Source organism: Mesocricetus auratus, unplaced genomic scaffold (genome assembly GCF_017639785.1).
Source record: "Mesocricetus auratus isolate SY011 unplaced genomic scaffold, BCM_Maur_2.0 Super-Scaffold_100024, whole genome shotgun sequence".
Lineage (NCBI taxonomy): Eukaryota > Metazoa > Chordata > Mammalia > Rodentia > Cricetidae > Mesocricetus > Mesocricetus auratus.
The window spans coordinates 12,350,056-12,369,718 of record NW_024429205.1 but is presented as its reverse complement, the minus strand read 5'-3'; the positions used below and the strand labels follow the sequence as shown (position 1 = coordinate 12,369,718).

Sequence of the window (19,663 nt, the reverse complement as noted above, 5' to 3'; positions counted from 1 at the left end):
TAGACTTTTGCATGCCTGTGCATCGTGCTGCAGTCTGTGAGTTCATATATGTGTGTCAGCCCTATAGTGTCTGCAAGGCCTTGCTGCTTTGGTGTTCTCTGTCCCCTGTGGCTCTTAGAATGTTTCTGCCCTCTCTCCTGCAGCGTTCCTCAACCCTGAGGGCGTGGAGGGGGTTGATGAAGACATCCCATTTAGAATGGAGTGTTCGAAGGTCTTCCCCCGCCCCCTCTCTGCAAATTGTCCAGTTGTAGGTCTCTATTTGTTGCCATTTGCTGTGAGAGAAAGCTCTGATGATGGCTGAGCAAGGGCCTACTTTCCCCTAGGCCCATGACCTATCTATCTAGTCTCAGGTGCTTGACCACTGGGCAGTGCAGGATGTGGGTTCCATCTCATGGAGCGGGCCTTAATTCTAATCAGATAGTGATTTGTTTCTTCCACTTCTGTGCCACCACTCTACCGATGTATCTTGCATGAAGGGCACTATTGTAGATTGAAGGATCTGTAGTATTTACATTGCTGCTTACCTTTCTTGTCCGGTAGTGTGCAGAGTGCCTTCCAGTACCACAAACACTAGTTGGTTGAGGTGAAGACTGACTGGACACCAGTTCAGTGATTTGTTGTTGTTGTTTGTTTTTTATAGATGTTGTCTTTGATGGTAGGTTCTTACCATCAGTTTGTGGAGAGCAGGCAATAATTATCTTGGCAATAGCCTGGGTTTGGAGGTGTCCAAAGGGACCATTCAGCAGTTTGTTTAAATGTAACCCATTCCTTGAATTGGAGGTTTCATTTGGTGACAAGCAATGTCTAATTGTAGCTTTGTCTCCTCTGTTACTTGATGATTCCATTTAGTTATATATATATATTTTAAGAAGTGTATTGGATTAGGTTTCCATACAATATCTACTTTTTAGTTTAAATTAACTATAGAGTAATAAAATGGGCTACCATATGGGGTTTTCATACATGTTTCTTTTTGGTTAGTTCCCTCTCCCCCCTATTCTCCCTTATGTCTCTGCTACTTTATTTTCCATACTCTTTTGTTTTCATCCTTATTTCTACATTGCTATGTTATCTTTCACACTTCCTCTCAAAGAGCCTTTTTCTTTAGTGTCATGTCTCTAGAAAAAAAACAAATTGTCTTGAGTTTTTTGTTTCCTACAGAGAAACAGGTGTTTCAGTGAGTTGACAGAGGAGACTTAGTGTCCCTCAAAATGTGAGAACTTAACTAGACCAGATTGTCTTCCATTGTGTCTCAGTGGTCTAGAAGGTGGCTCTCTCAGTTGGCATTCCTCTTTAAGTGCATGCAACTTCATCAGGATATGCCTCTGCATCACTAGGGTGTGTGGTGGCAGGGGTTAGCTCCTGCTAGCTGTGCCTGTTCACAGTTAAGCGACCACTGTGTTTTTAGGGAATAAATTGAAGGCAGTCTTGTAGCCTGAAACTGGATTCTGTCTTTGCTTTAGGTCATAAGGGAAATGAGTGGAACACTTAATCTGTTTCCATATTTATTCCAACCATAATATTGTACATTATGGTATGAAATAGATATTGTGTGAGAAAAATCTTAGCATTTTTCATTGTCTATAAACAAGATGGTCTATTTGTGTTTTCCATTTCTCTGTTCTTCAGAGTATATCCTAAAGACAGTACATTTCTAATGACATGTAAGTATATTTTTTCATTTTAAAACATGAATAAAAACATCATTAATGTGGGTTGGAGAGCAACTAAGAGCAGGACTTGAATGTGCTTTTCAACACCCATGTGTAGTGTTTACAACTGCTTATAACTCCAGCCCCCGGGAGATCCAATATCTCTGGCCTTCACAGGCATCTATACTTATGTATACAAATATAATTAAGTATAATAAACCTTAGAAAAACACTGGTATTAAGTGCATGTCTTAAATTTAAGATTATTTTGCTTTGCATATTTTGAAAGAATTAGTATACTGAATTATCATAACAAAGAAGTTTTTAAGATCTGAATATCTTTTCCTAGGAGAAAATGTCACAAGCAAGACAAATCTGCCCAGAACGGATAGAAGTAAAAAAATCTGCATCGATTCTAGACAAAGAAATTAATCGATTAAGACAAAAAATACAGGCAGAACATGCTAGTCATGGAGATCGGGAAGAAATAATGAAGTAAGCAGTCATTTATTTTCTACATTAGTGTATTTTCCAAGGATATAATTAAGACAGAATCATTTTATGTGTAAATTTAATTTGGATGAAGGGTTGCCATCAGTATGTAATTTTACTGAAGTAGTTTGTAAGATGGGCATTATTAACAACGAACAATACCTAAATTATGGAATGATATTTTAACATGGACAGGAAAATATTGAGCTTTATAAGTGATCAAGAATTGCCAATCAGAATAATTAGAAGCTGTTTTCCACATGCATGAGAGCAAATGCAATTAGTTAGTCACTAAGAGCCGTGGTCACTGTGGTCTCAGTGAAGTGGGTATCCTTAAATTACTGATAAAAAGAGAGGCTTTCAGAGGAGTTCATGTTTTCGCTGTCGTCTGCTACCAAGACTCTGGCCAATCATGAGTATAATTATAGTAACTTTGGGTTGTTAGGAAGAGGAAGTGAAAGAATCTGTAATGAGTAGAATCTAGAGGAAACCTAGCGTATAGTTGTTAAAACTCTTCATCAGTATGAATCAAAATTTTTTTGGGAATATTTGTTGCAATTTTAAATGGATCACTACTTTTATATTGTAACATAATCTAAAATGAGAAACTATACCAATCCTCTTATGTAGGTTTTTTTTTTTAATGAAACGTTAACAATAGTACACAGCACTGAAGAATGGTTAAAGAATAGTAAAATTACAGCTTTTTTACAAAATCCCTTTTTATGTTACAAAAGGGTGAGAAGGGATCCAGTAAGATATTGCAGCCGCCAAGCCTGGTGGCCTGAGTTCAATCCCTGGAACCCATATCATGTAAGGAGGGAACTGACGACATTGATGTCCATCAGTCTCCACATGTGTCGTGGAGCATGCAGAAATACACACAAATACACACAATAAATAATTTTTAAAAGCAAGTTTGAGAAAGTAAGTGATCTCAGCTTCATTTTCAAAACACTGGGGGAAAATCAGACTATTAAGAAATTTCTGGAGGCAGTATATCACACTTAAAAAAATTGTAAACTCCAGCCGGGCAGTGGTGGTACAGTCTTTAATCACAGCACTCGGGAGGCGGAGGCAGGAGGATGTCTGTGAGTTCAAGACCAGCCTGGTTTTACCGAGCGAGTTCCAGGACAGGCTCCAAAACAATACAGAGAAACCCTGTCTTGAAAAACCTAAATAAATAAATAAATAAATAAATAAATAAATAAATAAATAAATAATAGTGAACTCCATTATTTGACTGTGGATGCCACTCAATAGTAGTATACTTGCCTATCATACCCAAGGTCCAGGGTTTGATTCTCAGTATTGCATATATATATATAATATATATATATATATTATATATATATATATGTAAGTATGAATGAGTTGGGGAGGGAGAGTGACTATGTAACATTCTTGTTGTGCAGTCACAGTGTCCTCCTGTATTTGGGTCTCCTGTGTTTTTGTAAACCTTGCGGGGGGGAACAGCTGTCTGTAACCCTGCACCAGGGCTAGGTAGGTCCGCAATGGGCCAGCCATTCTAGACAAATAAGCTTCAGATTTAGTGAGAGAGTATCCGACTGTTGGTTTCCTTCCATTGTGGCATTTTTGAATAGTTTCATGCCTTCCTTACCTTGCTGGTCTATCTTGTTTAGAATGGAGAGGTTCTAATACTGACCTTGTGTCTCTTTGTTCCCTTGTTGACATCTGTTATTAAGAGAATCTTCTGGTGTGACTCTTTTTAGAAAGTGCCAGTTTACTAGCGTTTTCTGATATCTGCTAGCCCTGAACCTCCCTGGATACTCACACACGTACCTTTTCCATCTCGCTCATTTTCTAAGCCTTGGGTTTTGTTCTTCCCTTCACAGTTGCATTGTCTCTCTCCATTAGTGTTCATTCTTTGTGGGAATATACTTTGACTAGAAATTCATGGATTCACTGTTTTTAGGCCCTCTCAACACTACTTCTTTCCCTTCTCTCTCCAGTAAAATATGTTTGAGACTTTACTTGTATGTTTGTATTTATTTACTGAATATTTTATTCATAAAATAGGCAGTACCAGGAAGCAAGAGAAACCTATCTTGATCTGGATAATAAAGTAAGGACTTTAAGAAGGTTCATTAAATTACTAGAAGAAATAATGACTCATAGGTACAAAACATACCAACAGTTTAGAAGGTAAGTGTATTTTAATCTCTTTTTGTTTGTTTTCACATTATTCTTTCCTCAGTCCAGCAGTATGAGATACTGTGGGTGCTTGATCCACATTTGGAATCTGTAGTTGAATCAGAATGCTGATCTGAAAGGACCAAAACAGCAGGTTGCCCCAACTTTTCCACTGTTAGGTAGCGTTTATTAGATAGCTCTCAGATTTTGGTTAATGCCTAGTAGGTCATTTGAGTGGGAAGCTAGTGGTACTGAAGCAACTGATTTTATTTACTCTTGGAAATTGTATGTTACTATGTTACTAAGGGAGGTTGGTAGAGCCTCCTAAGACAGTATTTCAATTGCTTTACTATGATCTGCTAGAATGGTATAGCTTCGTCATTACAAACCTTTGTTTTATTTACTTCATTACCAGTATTTATAACTGTGCTTAACATATAGCTGGTGCTCGATATACATTGGTTGAATAAATAATTAAGGAAACAAGCTACTAATATCATATCTGTGGTGGTGGTTTTTCTGTTTGTTTGTTTGGTTGGTTGTTTTTTTTGTTTTTTGTTTATTGTTTATTGTTTTTTCGAGACAAGGTTTCTCTGTATTGTTTTTGGAGCCTGTCCTGGAACTTGCTTGGTAGACCAGACCAGGCTGGCCTCGAACTCACAGAGATCCGCCTTCCTCTGCCTCCTGAGTGCTGGGATTAAAGGTGGGCGCCATCAATGCCAGGCTCTGATGTTTTGAAAGGAAGTGTTGCCCAGAGGGAGTGGCACTATCAGGAGGTGTGGCTTTGTTGAAGGAGGTGTGTCGCTGTGGAAATGTGTCAATGTAGGCTTTGAGGTCTCATATATGCTCAAGCCACATCCAGTGTCTCAGAGCACTTCCTGTTGCCTGTGAGTCAAAGATATAAGAGCTCTCAGCTCCTTCTCTGGCACCATGTCTGCCTGCCTTGCTTCCCACCATGGTGATAATGGACTAAACCTCCCAACTGTAAGCCATCCCAATTGAATGTTTTCCTTTGTAAGAGCTGCTGTTGTTTTGGTGTCTCTTCACTGCAACAGAAAGAAACCCTAACTAAGACAATGCTCAAAGATGCACGGTCTACCAGGAGTGAATAGATCCCCCACTTATATCACAAGAAGCTGAAAAAAGCTGGAAAACAGATGATACATGATATAGTTGTTAACATCCTTATTCCCGAGCAGCTGTAGTTCTGTTTGCCTGTGTGTTCTCCAGACAATCTCTCAGTAATGCCTTTTACTTGTCTTTATATCCCAATTTCTGCGTGTGTGTGTGTTGCAGTGCATGTGTGTGTGGAGGAGGCCTGAGGTTGATAACAAGCATGTTTCCTTAGCCCCCTCCCCCCCCCCCCCCCCAATTTTTAAAAATTTCCAGACAGCATCTCTCGATGAACCTGAAGCTCATCTATTTGGCTAGGTTGCCTGGTCAGTGAGCTTTAGGAAATCTACACGTGTCTATCTCCCTTTCCCCCTAGTGCTGGGGCTACAGGAGCATGAGGCTATGTGTTTTTTGTTTTTTTTGTTTTTTGGTATGGCTTCTAGAGATTCAACCTCGGGTCTTCACACTTTGGCAGGCACCTCCACAACTGAGCAATCAACTTCCTAGTCCCGAAATTCTGTGACTTTAAGGCAATGAAAATACACTGGGTGTTGTTGGTGCACGCCTTTAGTCCCAGCACTAAAGGGAGGCAGAGGTAGAGGTAGGTGGATCTCTGTGACTCCGAGGCCAGCCTGGTTTTCAAAGAGAGTTCCAGGACAGGCTCCAAACCTACAGAGATACCCTGTCTTGAAAAACCAAAAATAAATAAATAAATAAAAATAAAGAAAGGAAGAAAGAAAGAAAGAAAATATACTTAGCTATTGTATATATGGAGAAATTCAGAGGTGGCCTTAAATTTTTTTGATTATTATTTGGGGTGTTTGTGTGTACTGTATGCTGTGACCTGGCATGTGGAGATGAGGACAATTTGCAAGAGTCTGTCTTTTTCCTTTCTTCACGAACCAGAACTGAACTCAGGAGCCAGCTTTAGTGGCAGGCTCTTGGGCCCATCTTGCTGGCCAATAGGTAAGGCTTTAAAAATAAAATGTTTTGTCGTATTCTTGGACAGTAGTAAACTTCGAAATGCATGTTTCTCGTTGTTGAATTGTTTACTTTTCTTTTTCTCTTTTTGTTTTTGTTGTTTTGAGGAAGGGTTTCTCTGTATAACAGCTCTGAGTGTCCTGGAACTGGCTATAGAGACCAGGCTGGCCTCGAACTCACAGAGATCCACCTGCCTCTGCCTACCGAGTGCTGGGATTAAAGGCGTGTGCCACCACTGCCTGGCACTAGTTGTTGAGTTTTTTTAAAAGGGTGTTTATAGTGGACAATTTAATTGCAAATTTGTAGGACACAGTGTGGCATCTCAGTGCACGTGCATAGATCGTGTGCTCAGATCAGATCAGGGTAACTGGACAACTGTGGTGCGTGCGCCGCGGTTTGTCTCCTGGGCATCCATCCCTCCTCCCTCTGCTCTCGTGCGGTGCTCTCCAGACTGCATGGAAGTATAGGGCTCTTCAGCTCATTTGTTTAACGTTTTTCAGACATTGTTTTGACAGGAACTACTTTTGCCATTTGGTATCCAAATTGAAAACTCTTGTTTAATACATTTTATCTGGGTTTTGAAGAGTTTTAGAAAAATTAAATAAATAGCATTTAATTTTTATTTATTTTAAATTTAAAATTCAGTTTAAGTTTCTATTATGTACATGTTTTCTAGATGTAGTGTAGTTTGTTTCTCTGTTGTTAAATAGAAAGTAGCATTTAAATAGTCTCTGTAAAAGTTCTGCTTTCGCCGGGCGGTGGTGGCGCACACCTTTAATCCCAGCACTCGGGAGGCAGAGGCAGGCGGATCTCTTGTGAGTTCGAGGCCAGGCTGGACCAACAGCCTTGAAAACAATACAGGGAAACCCTGTCTCGAAAAAACCACACACAAAAAAAAAGTTCTGCTTTCTTGGTCTGAGTTCACTTTCCTGTTGCTGCGACAAACACTCTGAGGAAACAGCTTGAGAGGAAGGGTTTGTTTGTGCTCACGGGTCAAGGCAGAGACTATCAAGGCAGTAGGCATTTGAAGCTTCTGGGGTGCTGGAAAGAAGCAGAATGAAGTGTGAATGTGCACTCTTCTGCTCCCTTCTAACATAGTTCGGGATTCTGTGCCCAAGAGATGGTCCTACCTGCTTTATTCCGGCATTGATTAGTCCAATAAAAAGTCCACTACAGTTATGCGCAGACCATTTCCCAGACTATGTGGATTGCCATCTTAACAACACTAACCATCATAGTGTCTTACCTTAATACAGGCTTTACTACTGATGTGAACAAGAATGAGCAACTTGTCAGAGTCATCTCTCTTCTCTAACCTTCTTATTTTCTGGCAGTTGATGATAGAAGTCCGGCGAATGAAAACAGCCAGTACATTGAAGTATTGAAGTGTATTAGTAGGGAGTTCTGCAATCCAAATACCAGTACTAGGGCAGCAAAGAAAGAAAGAAAACCGGTTTCTCTGTCTTTTAGTATGGAGAGTTTATGTAGTTTAGGACAGGAAACAGTAAGGACGAAAGTCATAGTTGTGTTGAGAAAATAGGCTTTAACTCATTAGTGAGTAGAGATGATCAGAAAAATTGCCAGTTTTCTCTTACCCGGACCTTATTTTCTGACTATGGTCCCCTCATTAAAAGTAACCAGGGTCTTATATATAAAAAAGACTGATAGCAAAGCTGTGTATGGGAGGCATAGATTAAGTCTCTTGTTATGGCTCACACCCCAGCCCTAGCCACCCCCTCAAAGTGATGACAGAAAGACTTAGAAGACAGCTTAAAGGGCTTTCATTGCCAAAGTTTGAGACAGTGTGATGCTCACAGCAACTTCATCCTGATAAAGAGAAAGGTAGATAAGTAAAGAATGGAAGGCTGGGGCATAACTCAACTGGTGAAGTCTTGCTGTGCAAGCGTGAGAACCAACCTGAGTCTGAGTCCCTGTTTTGTGCCCCACATTAAAAACTGGGCACACAAGAATCAGGCATAGTAATACATATAATTTTATTACTGGGGAGGTAGGAATAGGATTTCTAGGGCTCACTAGTAAAACAGCTTCCTAAATAGGCAAGCAATGAGAACAATGAGAGACTGCCTAAGAAATAAGGTAGACAGAACTGGAGAGATGGCTCAGCAGCTAAGAGTACTGGTTCATCTTTTGGAGTTTAGTTCCTAACACCCATATAGCCATCTACAATTCTAGTCATAGGATCCATTGCCTTCTGGTCTCTGTGGATATTGCATGTATGTCATGCACAGGCAAACATGCAGGCAAAGCACACATAAACCTAATAGTAAAAAAAAGGCATGCACACAAGAAAATCAAGGTGAATAGCACCAAAGAATGACAGGTGAGGTTGTTCTCTTTTATATGCTTATGTACACATGTACATACACAAAAACATAGGGGAAAAGGGAATTGAGGCAGCAGAAGTTTCCTTCTCTACTGATAGAGAAGAAATGATGGAGTACCACGTACTAAATAAACAAATCTTTTTGTTTGTTTTTCTCGAGACAGAGTTTCTCTGTTTTGTTCTGGAGGCTGTCCTGGAACTTGCTCTGTAGAAAAGAATGACCTCAAACTCACGGAGGTCCTCCTGCCTCTGCCTCCTGAGTGCTGGGACTAAAGGCATGTACCACCAACGCCCAGCTCTAAATAAATAAAACTTAAAAATTAAAAATAAATTATGAGCTTAAAAAACAGGGAAAATCATCTTAAATTCACTTATTAAAATGGATAGCTGTTGTCCAAACATTGGCATAGTTGCTTGTGCTTATACCATGTTGAACATACAGTTAGTTCTATATTATAATGTGCCAAATTATTTTATTTGAAGGTGTTTGACATTGCGCTGCAAATTATACTTTGACAACTTATTGTCTCAACGGGCTTATTGTGGAAAAATGAATTTCGACCACAAGAATGAAACTCTTAGTATATCAGTAAGTATCTTGACTCTGTTTCTTTAGCATTGGTTTTTTTCTTTTGATGAAAACTTGATCAACCTTATCCTGTTAGTTTTAGAAAACAAACAGGAATTTCTCAGATGATCTGTGGTTGTATGTTTAACATTAAGTTGCCTTTAATAAAGCTAGTAGCTTAGATCCCCCCCCCCCCAGTCACATTGTTTTCTTAGGATGCTAAGTATAGTTTTATTTTCAGTCTAACAAGTGTTCATCTTTTCGTCCACTCATGTTTTAAATTTTTGCACAGCACCATGTAAGACACAAAAAGTCCATTGTCTCTAGTCCCGCTGTAGGAAACCAAAAAGCTTCTACCTCATAGTGTCTCTGCTGTATTCACCTTTGTAGATTATGTTGTTGTGAAAATTGGTACAGAGTATGTGGTGTGGGGATATGGATTAACAATTATATAGGAAGATTAAAAAAACAACTACCCACTTTGAATAGTAACTGCTGCTCTTGTTACCATAATTTTATCCTTCTATTCTAATATTCACAGTAAATATTTGGAATGCCCTTATCATTTAGAACTTCGGCATTTTAAACAAAAACTGAAGTTAGTTTTGCCCTTTCTTTCTTAAAATTTCCACTGGTAAATTATGTTCACCATCTCTCTACCCACCATTTAGTTTTGAGATTCAGTTATTTAAAGATACAGATTTAAAAGTACCGGGAGGAATTAGACTTGTGGTTGGGGGGTAGTATGTCATGATAACCCATTGTTTTTACTGCAAAAGTGCAAGAAATCCAAGGAAATTACAAAAATTCTATTTTTAAAGACATTGGAAAGCTGTGGAAGCAACAGCGACTAGATGAATTGAAATTCCAAGAAGTGGGAGAGCCTGTCCAAAGTAAGCTAACATTGCTGGATATTTTATTTCCTGGAGGCATTTGCTGATCTCAGAATTTTGGTGGTAATGAGGGCTTCTGAGATAAGACAGTAGGGCTTGTGGAATGTTAGGCACATGACTAGTATTTCAGTTCATTCTTGAGGGTAGAGTTGTGTATGGCTAGCCAAAGGCACCAATGCCTAAGGCGGCAAAGCCACTCCAGGCCAGCTTTCTCCTAAATTAACTGTCAATCAGCCTTAGCACATGTATGTCCTAGTCAAATGGAAACTTGCTCCAACTTAGTGGGCGATTTTGTCAGCTAGAATATCTGTTCTTACATAAAACATCAAGCATAAAGTAGAAAGATTTGAGTCCCTATCATACAATTAGGAACCAAGCAGGTTGTCCTTGCTCACCATTTATTTATTAGTTGTACCGGTAATTCTAGCCAAAATCAAGGAACAAAAGAAAGGGATGATAAAGAAGTCACATCCCTTATATTTATAATTGACAGGGTCATCTACGCTGGAAATCTGATAAAATCTATAAAAGAAGCAACTAAAATAGCTAAATGCAACTAGCAGGGTTACAGACAAAATCAACATTCAAATATGATTTGTTTTTTTATATATTAGCAACATGATCAAAAATTGATCTTTTAAAATACCATTTATAACAGCATTATAATACATAGATCTGACATAAAGTATCTAAGACCTATACCCTGAAAAGCCAAAAGAAGTAGTGAGAAATTAATGAAGACCTAAATGAGAAATCAATGGCTGTCAAAGCTCAAAAGCCTCAGCGGGGTCTAGGGAGATGTCCCATGTAGTAAAGGGCTTGCTGTGCAAGCATTAGGACTTGAGTTTGGATCTCCAGCATTGAATAAACACCACACACTAATCCCAGAGCTCCGTAGGCAGAGACAAGCCAATCCATAGGGAGAGCTTCTGGTCAGCAAGTCTAGCTGAATCAGTGAGCTTCAGGTTCAATAAGAGACCCTGATTGAGGAAAACAACTCTCTCTCACACACATATGCACACACTTGTGCATATATAAGAATATATACATACAACACATTCACAATTCAACATGTCAAACTTTTAGTTCTTCAATTGACCTATAGATTCAACACCATTTGTATCAAAATAACTCCAGTCTTTTTTGTAGAAATTGATAAGGTGGTCCTAAAAATGTATATGGAGATTCAAAAGAGCTAAGATAGTTATAACTTTGAAAGGGAAGAACACTATTTGAAGTCTTCCATTAACTGAAGGCTAAAGTAATAGACAGTAAGGTTCTGCTATGTCAGTGGTTCTCAACCTTACTAATGCTACGATCCTTTAATACAGTTCGTGTTGTGGTGACTTCAATCACAACATTATTTTCATTGCTACATCAGAACTGTAATTTTGCTACTGTTATGAATCATAATGTAAATGTCTCAAGAACAACCACTGCAAAGACTGTCAGGTGAATGCATACTAAAGTTCAAATGAAAGAAGTAGAAAAAGAAACTACTTAGTGAGAAGCCAGATATGTCTAATCACATTTGGAATGCTCAAGGAGGAGGAGGATTAACACAAATTAAGAGGCCACTTTTAGGCTACAGAGTGAAACCTCATCTCAAAATAATCAAAAGACAGAAGACAACAAAGAACATGGGGGACAAACATAAAATAGTGAGAAATAAAATTTAGTTGCCAATAATTACATTAGGCCTTTGTGTATAAAACTGTGAGTCAGTTGTTAGAGGGAGACTTTAATTATTACATAAGGACAAGTAGGATCCTAAGCAAAAGCATGGAGCAAAGGCATGTCATAGAAAGTTAACTTGAAAAATATATGAATTTGTATATTCAGAAGACAGTAAATATAGAAAGAATTGAGAGAACCAAAAGGCAAAATAAGAGTTAAATATAGGTGGAAAATTTAGAACTTTAAGTAATGGAAAAATCATATTAAAAATAAAGTTATACAAGCCTTATTGTATTTACCAAATTGACCAACTAGCATAAACATAGAACACTGTGATGGATTATAATTTGTGTGTGTGTGTGTGTGTGTGAGAGAGAGAGAGAGGAGAGATTTTTCATACACACACACACACACACACACACACACACACACACACACACACACACACACACACACACACACGGTTTCTCTGTGGCTTTGGAGATTGTCCTGGAACTAGCTCTTGCAGACCAGGCTGGTCTTGAACTCACAAAGATCCGCCTGCCTCTGCCTCCCAAGTGCTGGGTGCTGGGATTACAGGTGTGAGCCACCACCACCTGGTTGGATTATAATTTTTGAGAACTGCCTATGGAACATTTATCAGCTTAGACCATTTTCTTGTCTTCAGTTAAAAATCTCAGTAAGTTTTAAAGAATTAAAATTATATAGAATATATTTCAAAATTGAATGAAATTTTAGAAATAAAAGAATACCTAAAGATTCTCAAATGGTTTATAAAATTACACAACAAATTTCTAAATGATTAAAGGAATTAGGTAATTTTCTTCAACAATAAAAAACGTAAAGCATAGCACAACTTGGAGACATTGTAACACTTTCTTAAAGGAATTAGAAATGTACTATAGGTGTTGAAGGAGGGAAGGTAGATCCAGCATTAGTGGTGTATCTCAGAAAGCTAGGAGAAGACAATTAGGAATTCAGACACAGCTCATAAAACTGTGAGAGCAAAAAATAAGCAAATGTCCAGTGTCAACAAAACAGTGACGAATGTAAAGCAGGCCGAGCATATGGCTCCCTCCTCAAGCAGACACTACTACAACCTGTGGGTAGACGATCATTTCGTGGATTACTTACATTCAGATTATTGTGTGTCCTTTTGGTAAAACAACAAAATAGATGACCCTTTGTCCCACATTCAGTGTAAAAAGTGATTAAAATTAATACATGTAAAATAATAAAACTTCTGGATTAGGGAATCATTTTGCCAATCAGTATATGAATAAATAAAGAAAATATAGTAGATTACATGATGAAGTGATATTTAGCCTTTTAACGAGAATGAGATCCTGTTGGCATCAAAATGGATAAATCTAGAAGATGTGATCTTAAGTAAAATAAATGAGGCACGGAATAACAAATAGTACATATTCTCATGGGAAGTTCAAGAATTAATCTGAACACATAATAATGATCTCTACACATTGTGGAGGGGAGAGGGAGAAGTTGAATAACAGTAAGCACACCATGCTTCGTTAACATTCACCACCCTTGCCTGTTAATAAAAAATAAAGTACTTTCATGCAGATTTTAAAAATGGTACACAAAAAGCAATTTAAAAAGCAACTGCAATAAGGGAGGTGATTGTCTAGGGAAAGATAATTTTTGGTACAGAATTTTTGATAATAATAATAAAATAATAATAAAAATAAAAGACTTGAGCCCATTTCAAAATCACCAAAGACTTAAACGAGTAAATCTGGTTTCACAAATGGAGGATAAGCACATGGACAACGCTCAGGATTGTTAGTCACCAGAGAAGTGCAAATGTTTACCTCACTAGCTACTTTAGTACCCTAGTGAGGATGATGGAAGTGAACAAGATTGGAAACCCGGGATGGAGTCAGAGCTACTACAGTGCTATTGGGAAGAAGGTGGCATTAGTTTGAAACCATCCATCTACTTTTGGATGTAAATTCAAGGAACATGAATGCTTATGTTCTCATATGATATTTTTCCCCAAGGGGCATTGTGTCTTCCAAAAATGATACACAGTATACATTTAAATTCAGACTGTCTTTTAGAAAGTCAAAAACTGATTATACGCTCATTTGAGAGCAGCATATGTCTGACACATAAAACCCATCTTTCCACTTTGTTAGATGTATAGTATGTTTGCAGTTTTGTTAAAATAAAATAGAATGCATCTTTATATTATTGTCTCAGGAAATTATGCAAAAGGAATGATTTTAATATGAATTGATTTGTTGTTACTATGGAGAATTTTAGAAAATATTTTTTAAAATGTTTTTCAATCCATTCCCATTTTTTGGTAAGCCTCTTCAAGTGGGTCTGTTTTGACAATCTTAATTATTAAAGCTTTGATGCCACTAGATGTCACTATAATTCTAGGAATGAAAAACTATCTCAGTACTTTAAATGTTTAACATGGTAACAGTTTTAGAAGTACTAGTTTAAATTGTTTATTTTATTGAATAATGTTGAGTTAAATATTGGATTTGTTGTCATAGCTTTTAGGTTGCATTAAGGTGATTAAAAAGTGCTCAATTTGATTTTTAAAAATTTTTTTTTGGTGCATGAACTTTTTGGTTTGCATGTATGTCTATGCACCAAGTGCATGCATGCCTAGTGCCTGTGGAGGCAAGAAGAAGGCATCAGATACCTGGAACTGGACTACTTATAGATGGGCATGCATTGTGGGTATTGGGACATGAACTTGGGTCCTCTGTAAAAGCATCTTGACTCTGAGCCATCTCTCCAGCCCCTCAAGTTAATTCTTTTAATGTGAAACAAAAATTGGATAGCTTACTGTTATAGTATAAAATATTTTGAATGAAGTAGATTCTTTCAAACTTCTGAATGATCTTAGCTTTACCCCTTCTCTCTCTCTCTCTCTCTCTCTCTCTCTCTCTTTTTTTTTTTTAACTATAAACCTATTCCTTGTGATCACCCTTAAAGGTTCAGCCTGGAGAGGGAAATAAAGCTTCCTTCAATGACATGCGTGCTTTGTCCGGCGGTGAACGTTCTTTCTCCACAGTGTGCTTCATTCTTTCCCTGTGGTCCATTGCCGAATCACCTTTCAGATGCCTGGATGAGTTTGATGTCTACATGGTATTGTTGCATTTTAAGTTTTCTAATTTTTATTTGGTTGGAACGTTTTGAAAGGAAGAGTTTCCCCACAACAGGGAAGGTCATGCCTTGCCGCATTAGTGTGTGATGTTAGTGGTGGGAAGACCCTCTAGCTCGTTTCTCTCCATGGCTACTGTGTGGTCCTCTAGAGACCCTGCCATACTCCAGCCTTTGTCTTCTTACCATGCACATCATGAGTGTCCACTTGACAGCCTTTCTCTCCTTCAATCTTTTCCAACTAGCTTATTGCCATCAATCTGAAGATGTCATAAAGCTTTGCTTCTTAACACAGGGCTTTTGTAGACTGGTCCTTTTGGTTATGGCCAAGTTTTTTAAAGAGAGTAACATTAAGGCAAAAAAGGTAACAAAGATGCAAGATCATTTGACTTTTAAAGGTTAAAAACAATCAAAGATTTTAAAATCTTGTTCTGCTACAATTTTCAAATGGCTTAGATTTATCCTTCAGGTGTCTCAGATCTCCATGTAATGGATGTTATTATTTGCTACCTCATTGGGCTACTTACAGTGAGGTTCAGATGAGATTTTGTGTCAAATAGACATCCTTACTATTCATGCGTCGTAGTCTGGGTTCAGGCTCTAAAGCAGCATGTATCTATTAGATGTCATCCATGAGCTTGTTCTGTAGTTTTTGGAGTACTTGGCACCTGTCCTCCCTCCCATGGGATGTGTTTTCTTACAGCCTCTATACTCCTTCAGGATTTACATTTTCTGTGTCCGCTTTTTAGTTTGACTTTCTGCCTCCCAATTCTGATGTCACTGATCTGGATATACATTTTCTGTGTCTTCTTTTTAGTCTTACTTTCTGCCTCCCAATTCTGATGTCATTGGGTGTTTGAGGTTTTCTGTTTGTTTTTTACAGTATTGTTATTTTTCTGGCTACTTATGTGTAGATGTGATGTACTAGACATCCCTCCCTACAGCCCCCCAAGCCGCTACCTGCTTATAGACTTACCTGATGGACGTTTCCCATCCTGATATCTCATTTGGAGTCTACACTTGTGTGCCTGCTTACTCAGTAAACTGCCAGCATTCTGAGCTCAGTATGTCTCAGACTGAGTGGGTCTCTCTCTCTCAACGCTTCTTTCTTTCCTAATTTTTTTACTTTGTTAACGACAAATTATCATTACCACCCTAGTCATGTAGCTCTAAAGCCCGTGTGTATCTGACTAACTCTTCCCTTTGACCTAGATGCTGTCTGGCCTTGTTTGTTCTTCTGAAGGTTCTACCCTTTTCTCCCTCCGCATGTGGCTCTGCTACCTCTTGTCCTTTCCTCCAGCTGCTGTGAAACTCTCTTGGTAGGCTTTCAGACTGTGTCTTGCTGCTGCTGCAGTTCATCCTCCACTTGTTTCAGGAGAGGTGGTTTGTAAAAATAGGCCTGGTTGTAGTCACCCTTTAAAATCCCTAGGTAGTTCTCATGCATTATTTATTCAAGTCTGCTTATCTTTCGATGATGATTTTATGATGATGCCTTATGACTGCCATACTTTTTAAAGTGTAAGAAACTTGATAAATTTGAAACTAGACATGTTTTATATTTATCCTGAGTAATTAACTATTACTGTACTCAGAGATTCATTCTGTAATAATTGTGTTATTGGTATACTTTCTTACTCTTTTGGTTGTTACTTGTGTTTGAGAGAGGAAGCCATAATGTAAATACTCTGAGTATAGAAATGACCCGGGAGAATATTTATTCAGTTACATTCCTCTTAGAGTTTCTGATACTATTTTTTCATAAATGAACTACGTGGCATTGTATGTAAAGTAATGGATCAAACTCTAGAAGTTTGTTTCAGTCAAAAGAATGTTGCTTTTATAAAAATAGCTGATGCAAAACCAGTCCTAACTTTTACCATTTGTTCTTCAGGATATGGTCAATAGGAGAATTGCAATGGACATGATACTTAAGATGGCAGATTCCCAACGTTTTAGACAATTTATCTTGCTTACCCCTCAAAGCATGAGGTAACTTCTTAAAACTTTCTGTGAATACACACACATACACACATGCACACGCGCACACACTCCCAGCCAGCCAAAAGCAGTCCTGAGTGAAAGCAGCATGAGGCTGGCATGATTTAAAATGCCAGGGTCGGGGGACGTTAGTCCCTTTTCTTGCTCAGCACACTGAAGATTACTTCTGCTTTCCTAGATGCATAGACTTTTTGGGGTTTTTTTCCGAGACAGGATTTTTCTATGTAGCTACATAGACGAGGCTGGCCTCAAACTCACAGAGATCCGCCTGCCTCTGCCTCCTGAGTGCTGGGATTAAAGGTGTGCGCCACTACCGCCTGGCTTGATGATGCATAGACTTGTATTCATGCCCTATCCCCTTTTTAAGAAACGAATGGTCTCACAAGTAATTTATACTTGTTTATATTTTGAATTTGCTACTTTGTGATTTTCTTGACCAACTAATACAAAGTGATTTTAATAATTCTGTGTAAGACAAAGAAACAATTCAAGATTCTCTCCTCTTTTATCTTCCGTTACTTAAAAACACTAAGAAAGCTCTGCTCTGCCATCCATCCTTTGCCATCGAAGATTAACCCTCTGTTCTAAAGTAGTCCCATGATTGTGTGGCAGTTTGATTTGGATTCTTCAGGTAACTCTAGACAAGAATGAAAATGTAAAATTGTTGGCATAGAAATTTTTTTATTTTCTTTTCATCCAAATTGCAAATATGGGATCTCGCAGAAAATTTTCATTCATTGATTGCTCATATTGTTGGGGATTGAACCTAGGTAGAGTGCAAGTATTTAATGAATAAAAACTTTATTGGGAAATTGAGTGATTAATTTTGCTTCCTCTAGCTCACTTCCTTCAAGTAAACTGATTAGAATTCTTCGAATGTCTGATCCTGAAAGAGGGCAAAGCACATTGCCTTTCCGACCTGTGACTCAAGAGGAAGATGACAACACAAGTTGACAACTTAGTGCCTTGCCCTCCTGCTGAAAGGTTGTGAGGGGATCTGGACTGGCAGATGAAATAGAACGAGACTAGAGAGATTCTGAGATGGAAGAGGCAGGCTCCTTTAATCTGATCCATCGAGTGTGAAGCCTAGAAAACCAGCCGCTGCCAATAGTTACAATTACTACTGCTTTCCTTGTGAAAACCAATTTCATAATACCGGGTTTTAAATCTTTTTAAGTTTGCTTGCTTTGGAGTTTCTGTGTTTTATTTGTTTTTACCATCTACTTTTATAAATTTTTTCAGGAGTAAAATTTTGTACATATGTACATGTACATACCTGTTCAGTTTGGGTTCATTTCTATAGTATTTTGTAAGAATTAAAATAAAAGTTTGACCACCCGATGTTTAGTTTTGCTTTTCCAGGTTGTTACGGTCTAGTTTTAAAAATTAACAAATGTCTGTGGGAAGAGGGATTTCTTAGTGTGGAATAGGGGGATGCGGTGGACAAGACTTGCCATACTGGACATACTGATGTCTAAGTGTAGAGACCTGCATTAAGACTGATATGCTGGGCAAAAATCTTTGTTTGCCATTGATTTTTTTTTTTAACCGTAGGGTACAGCTATAGGTTTGGGAAACAGTTTTTAATCACTACATTTCATCAATTTTAAGATGGTTTTTATTAGCCACGTTGGTGTGCTGCCAATCCTGACAACATTTTCACCTTTGTCCTTTAACGGTCCTCTACCCAAGGAAGAATGTGCCAGGACCGTGTGATAGAGTTTCCACTTTGGCCTGTACTGTGGTGGCCTAGTGTAAAAGCCCTCCGTTTCCGGTGGTGCAGACAATAGGAAGGTGGGTGCGAGAGGATCACAAGTTCTAGGCCAGCCTGGGCAGCTTAGCCTGTCTTAAAGTAAAAGTGAAATTGAGAGCTGGGGACATGACTTAATGGTAGAGCAGGGCTGGGAGGACCCGGAGGTGAGTGGCTTGGTTGACTAGTGGCTACATGAGTCATAGTCTACACTTGATGGTGAGTTGACATGCGGTAAATCCTGATTTTAGAGACATTGTTTACTGTGAGAATTGGTACTTCAGATTTTTTTAAAAGAAAATATGAGAGTACTATAGTGCCTGTGTTCTGTTAGCTACTAAGGTTAGGGCTAGCCTTTAAATAAACCCTGAATAGCAGCAAGAAGCACTCCCTATATTACCAGCAATAAGAGTCAGAATACATATTTATGAACTTGAAAAGTATTTTGAGAAAGTGCTATTTTTAAAAGCAAGCATGCTTCTATAGTTATTGAGAAAAACTGATTTTTGTTTTGGTGGGGAAGAGAATATATTCTCAGAATAGTTGCCAAAAACCCAAAACATTTCTAGTCTAAGAAAGATGAAACTGCTGAATTTTTTAAACTTTCCCCGCCGATCATAAGCAGTTTAACTCATTTGTATCAGAACTATTTTAACATACATACATTTTTAAAAAAATAAAAAAATGAAAGCTGGGCAGTGGTGGCACATGCCTTTAACTCCAGCACTGGGGAGGCAGAGGCAGGCAGATCTTTAAGTTCAAGGCCAGCCTAGTCTATAGAATGAGTTCCGGGCAGGTTCCAAAGCTACATAGAAACCCTGTCTTGAAAAGCCAAAAAATAAAATAAAAAGTGAAGTGGAATTGGCCAGTATATTAATTTTAATTAGCTAAAGAGTT

At 38.3% G+C, this 19,663-nt stretch overlaps 1 protein-coding gene across 4 annotated transcripts in view; it reads left to right on the top strand.

The window, feature by feature from the left end:
• The window catches only part of Smc6 (structural maintenance of chromosomes 6), a 54,525-nt gene extending 36,168 nt beyond the window's left edge, over positions 1 to 18,357 (top strand). For 2 of the 4 annotated variants that reach the window (XM_005079056.4, XM_013119871.3), the window contains exons 22-27: positions 2,002 to 2,147; positions 4,185 to 4,310; positions 9,220 to 9,325; positions 14,851 to 15,003; positions 16,910 to 17,007; positions 17,856 to 18,357. In XM_005079056.4, the coding sequence (XP_005079113.1) occupies positions 2,002 to 2,147; positions 4,185 to 4,310; positions 9,220 to 9,325; positions 14,851 to 15,003; positions 16,910 to 17,007; positions 17,856 to 17,970 (744 nt within the window). In that variant the 3' untranslated portion in view covers positions 17,971 to 18,357. Of the gene's footprint in view, positions 1 to 2,001; positions 2,148 to 4,184; positions 4,311 to 9,219; positions 9,326 to 10,125; positions 10,198 to 14,850; positions 15,004 to 16,909; positions 17,008 to 17,855 lie in introns of those variants that run through there. The other 2 variants (XM_040730708.1, XM_021232397.2) reach the window with 2 other exon arrangements.
• Positions 18,358 to 19,663: the final 1,306 nt, after the last annotated feature.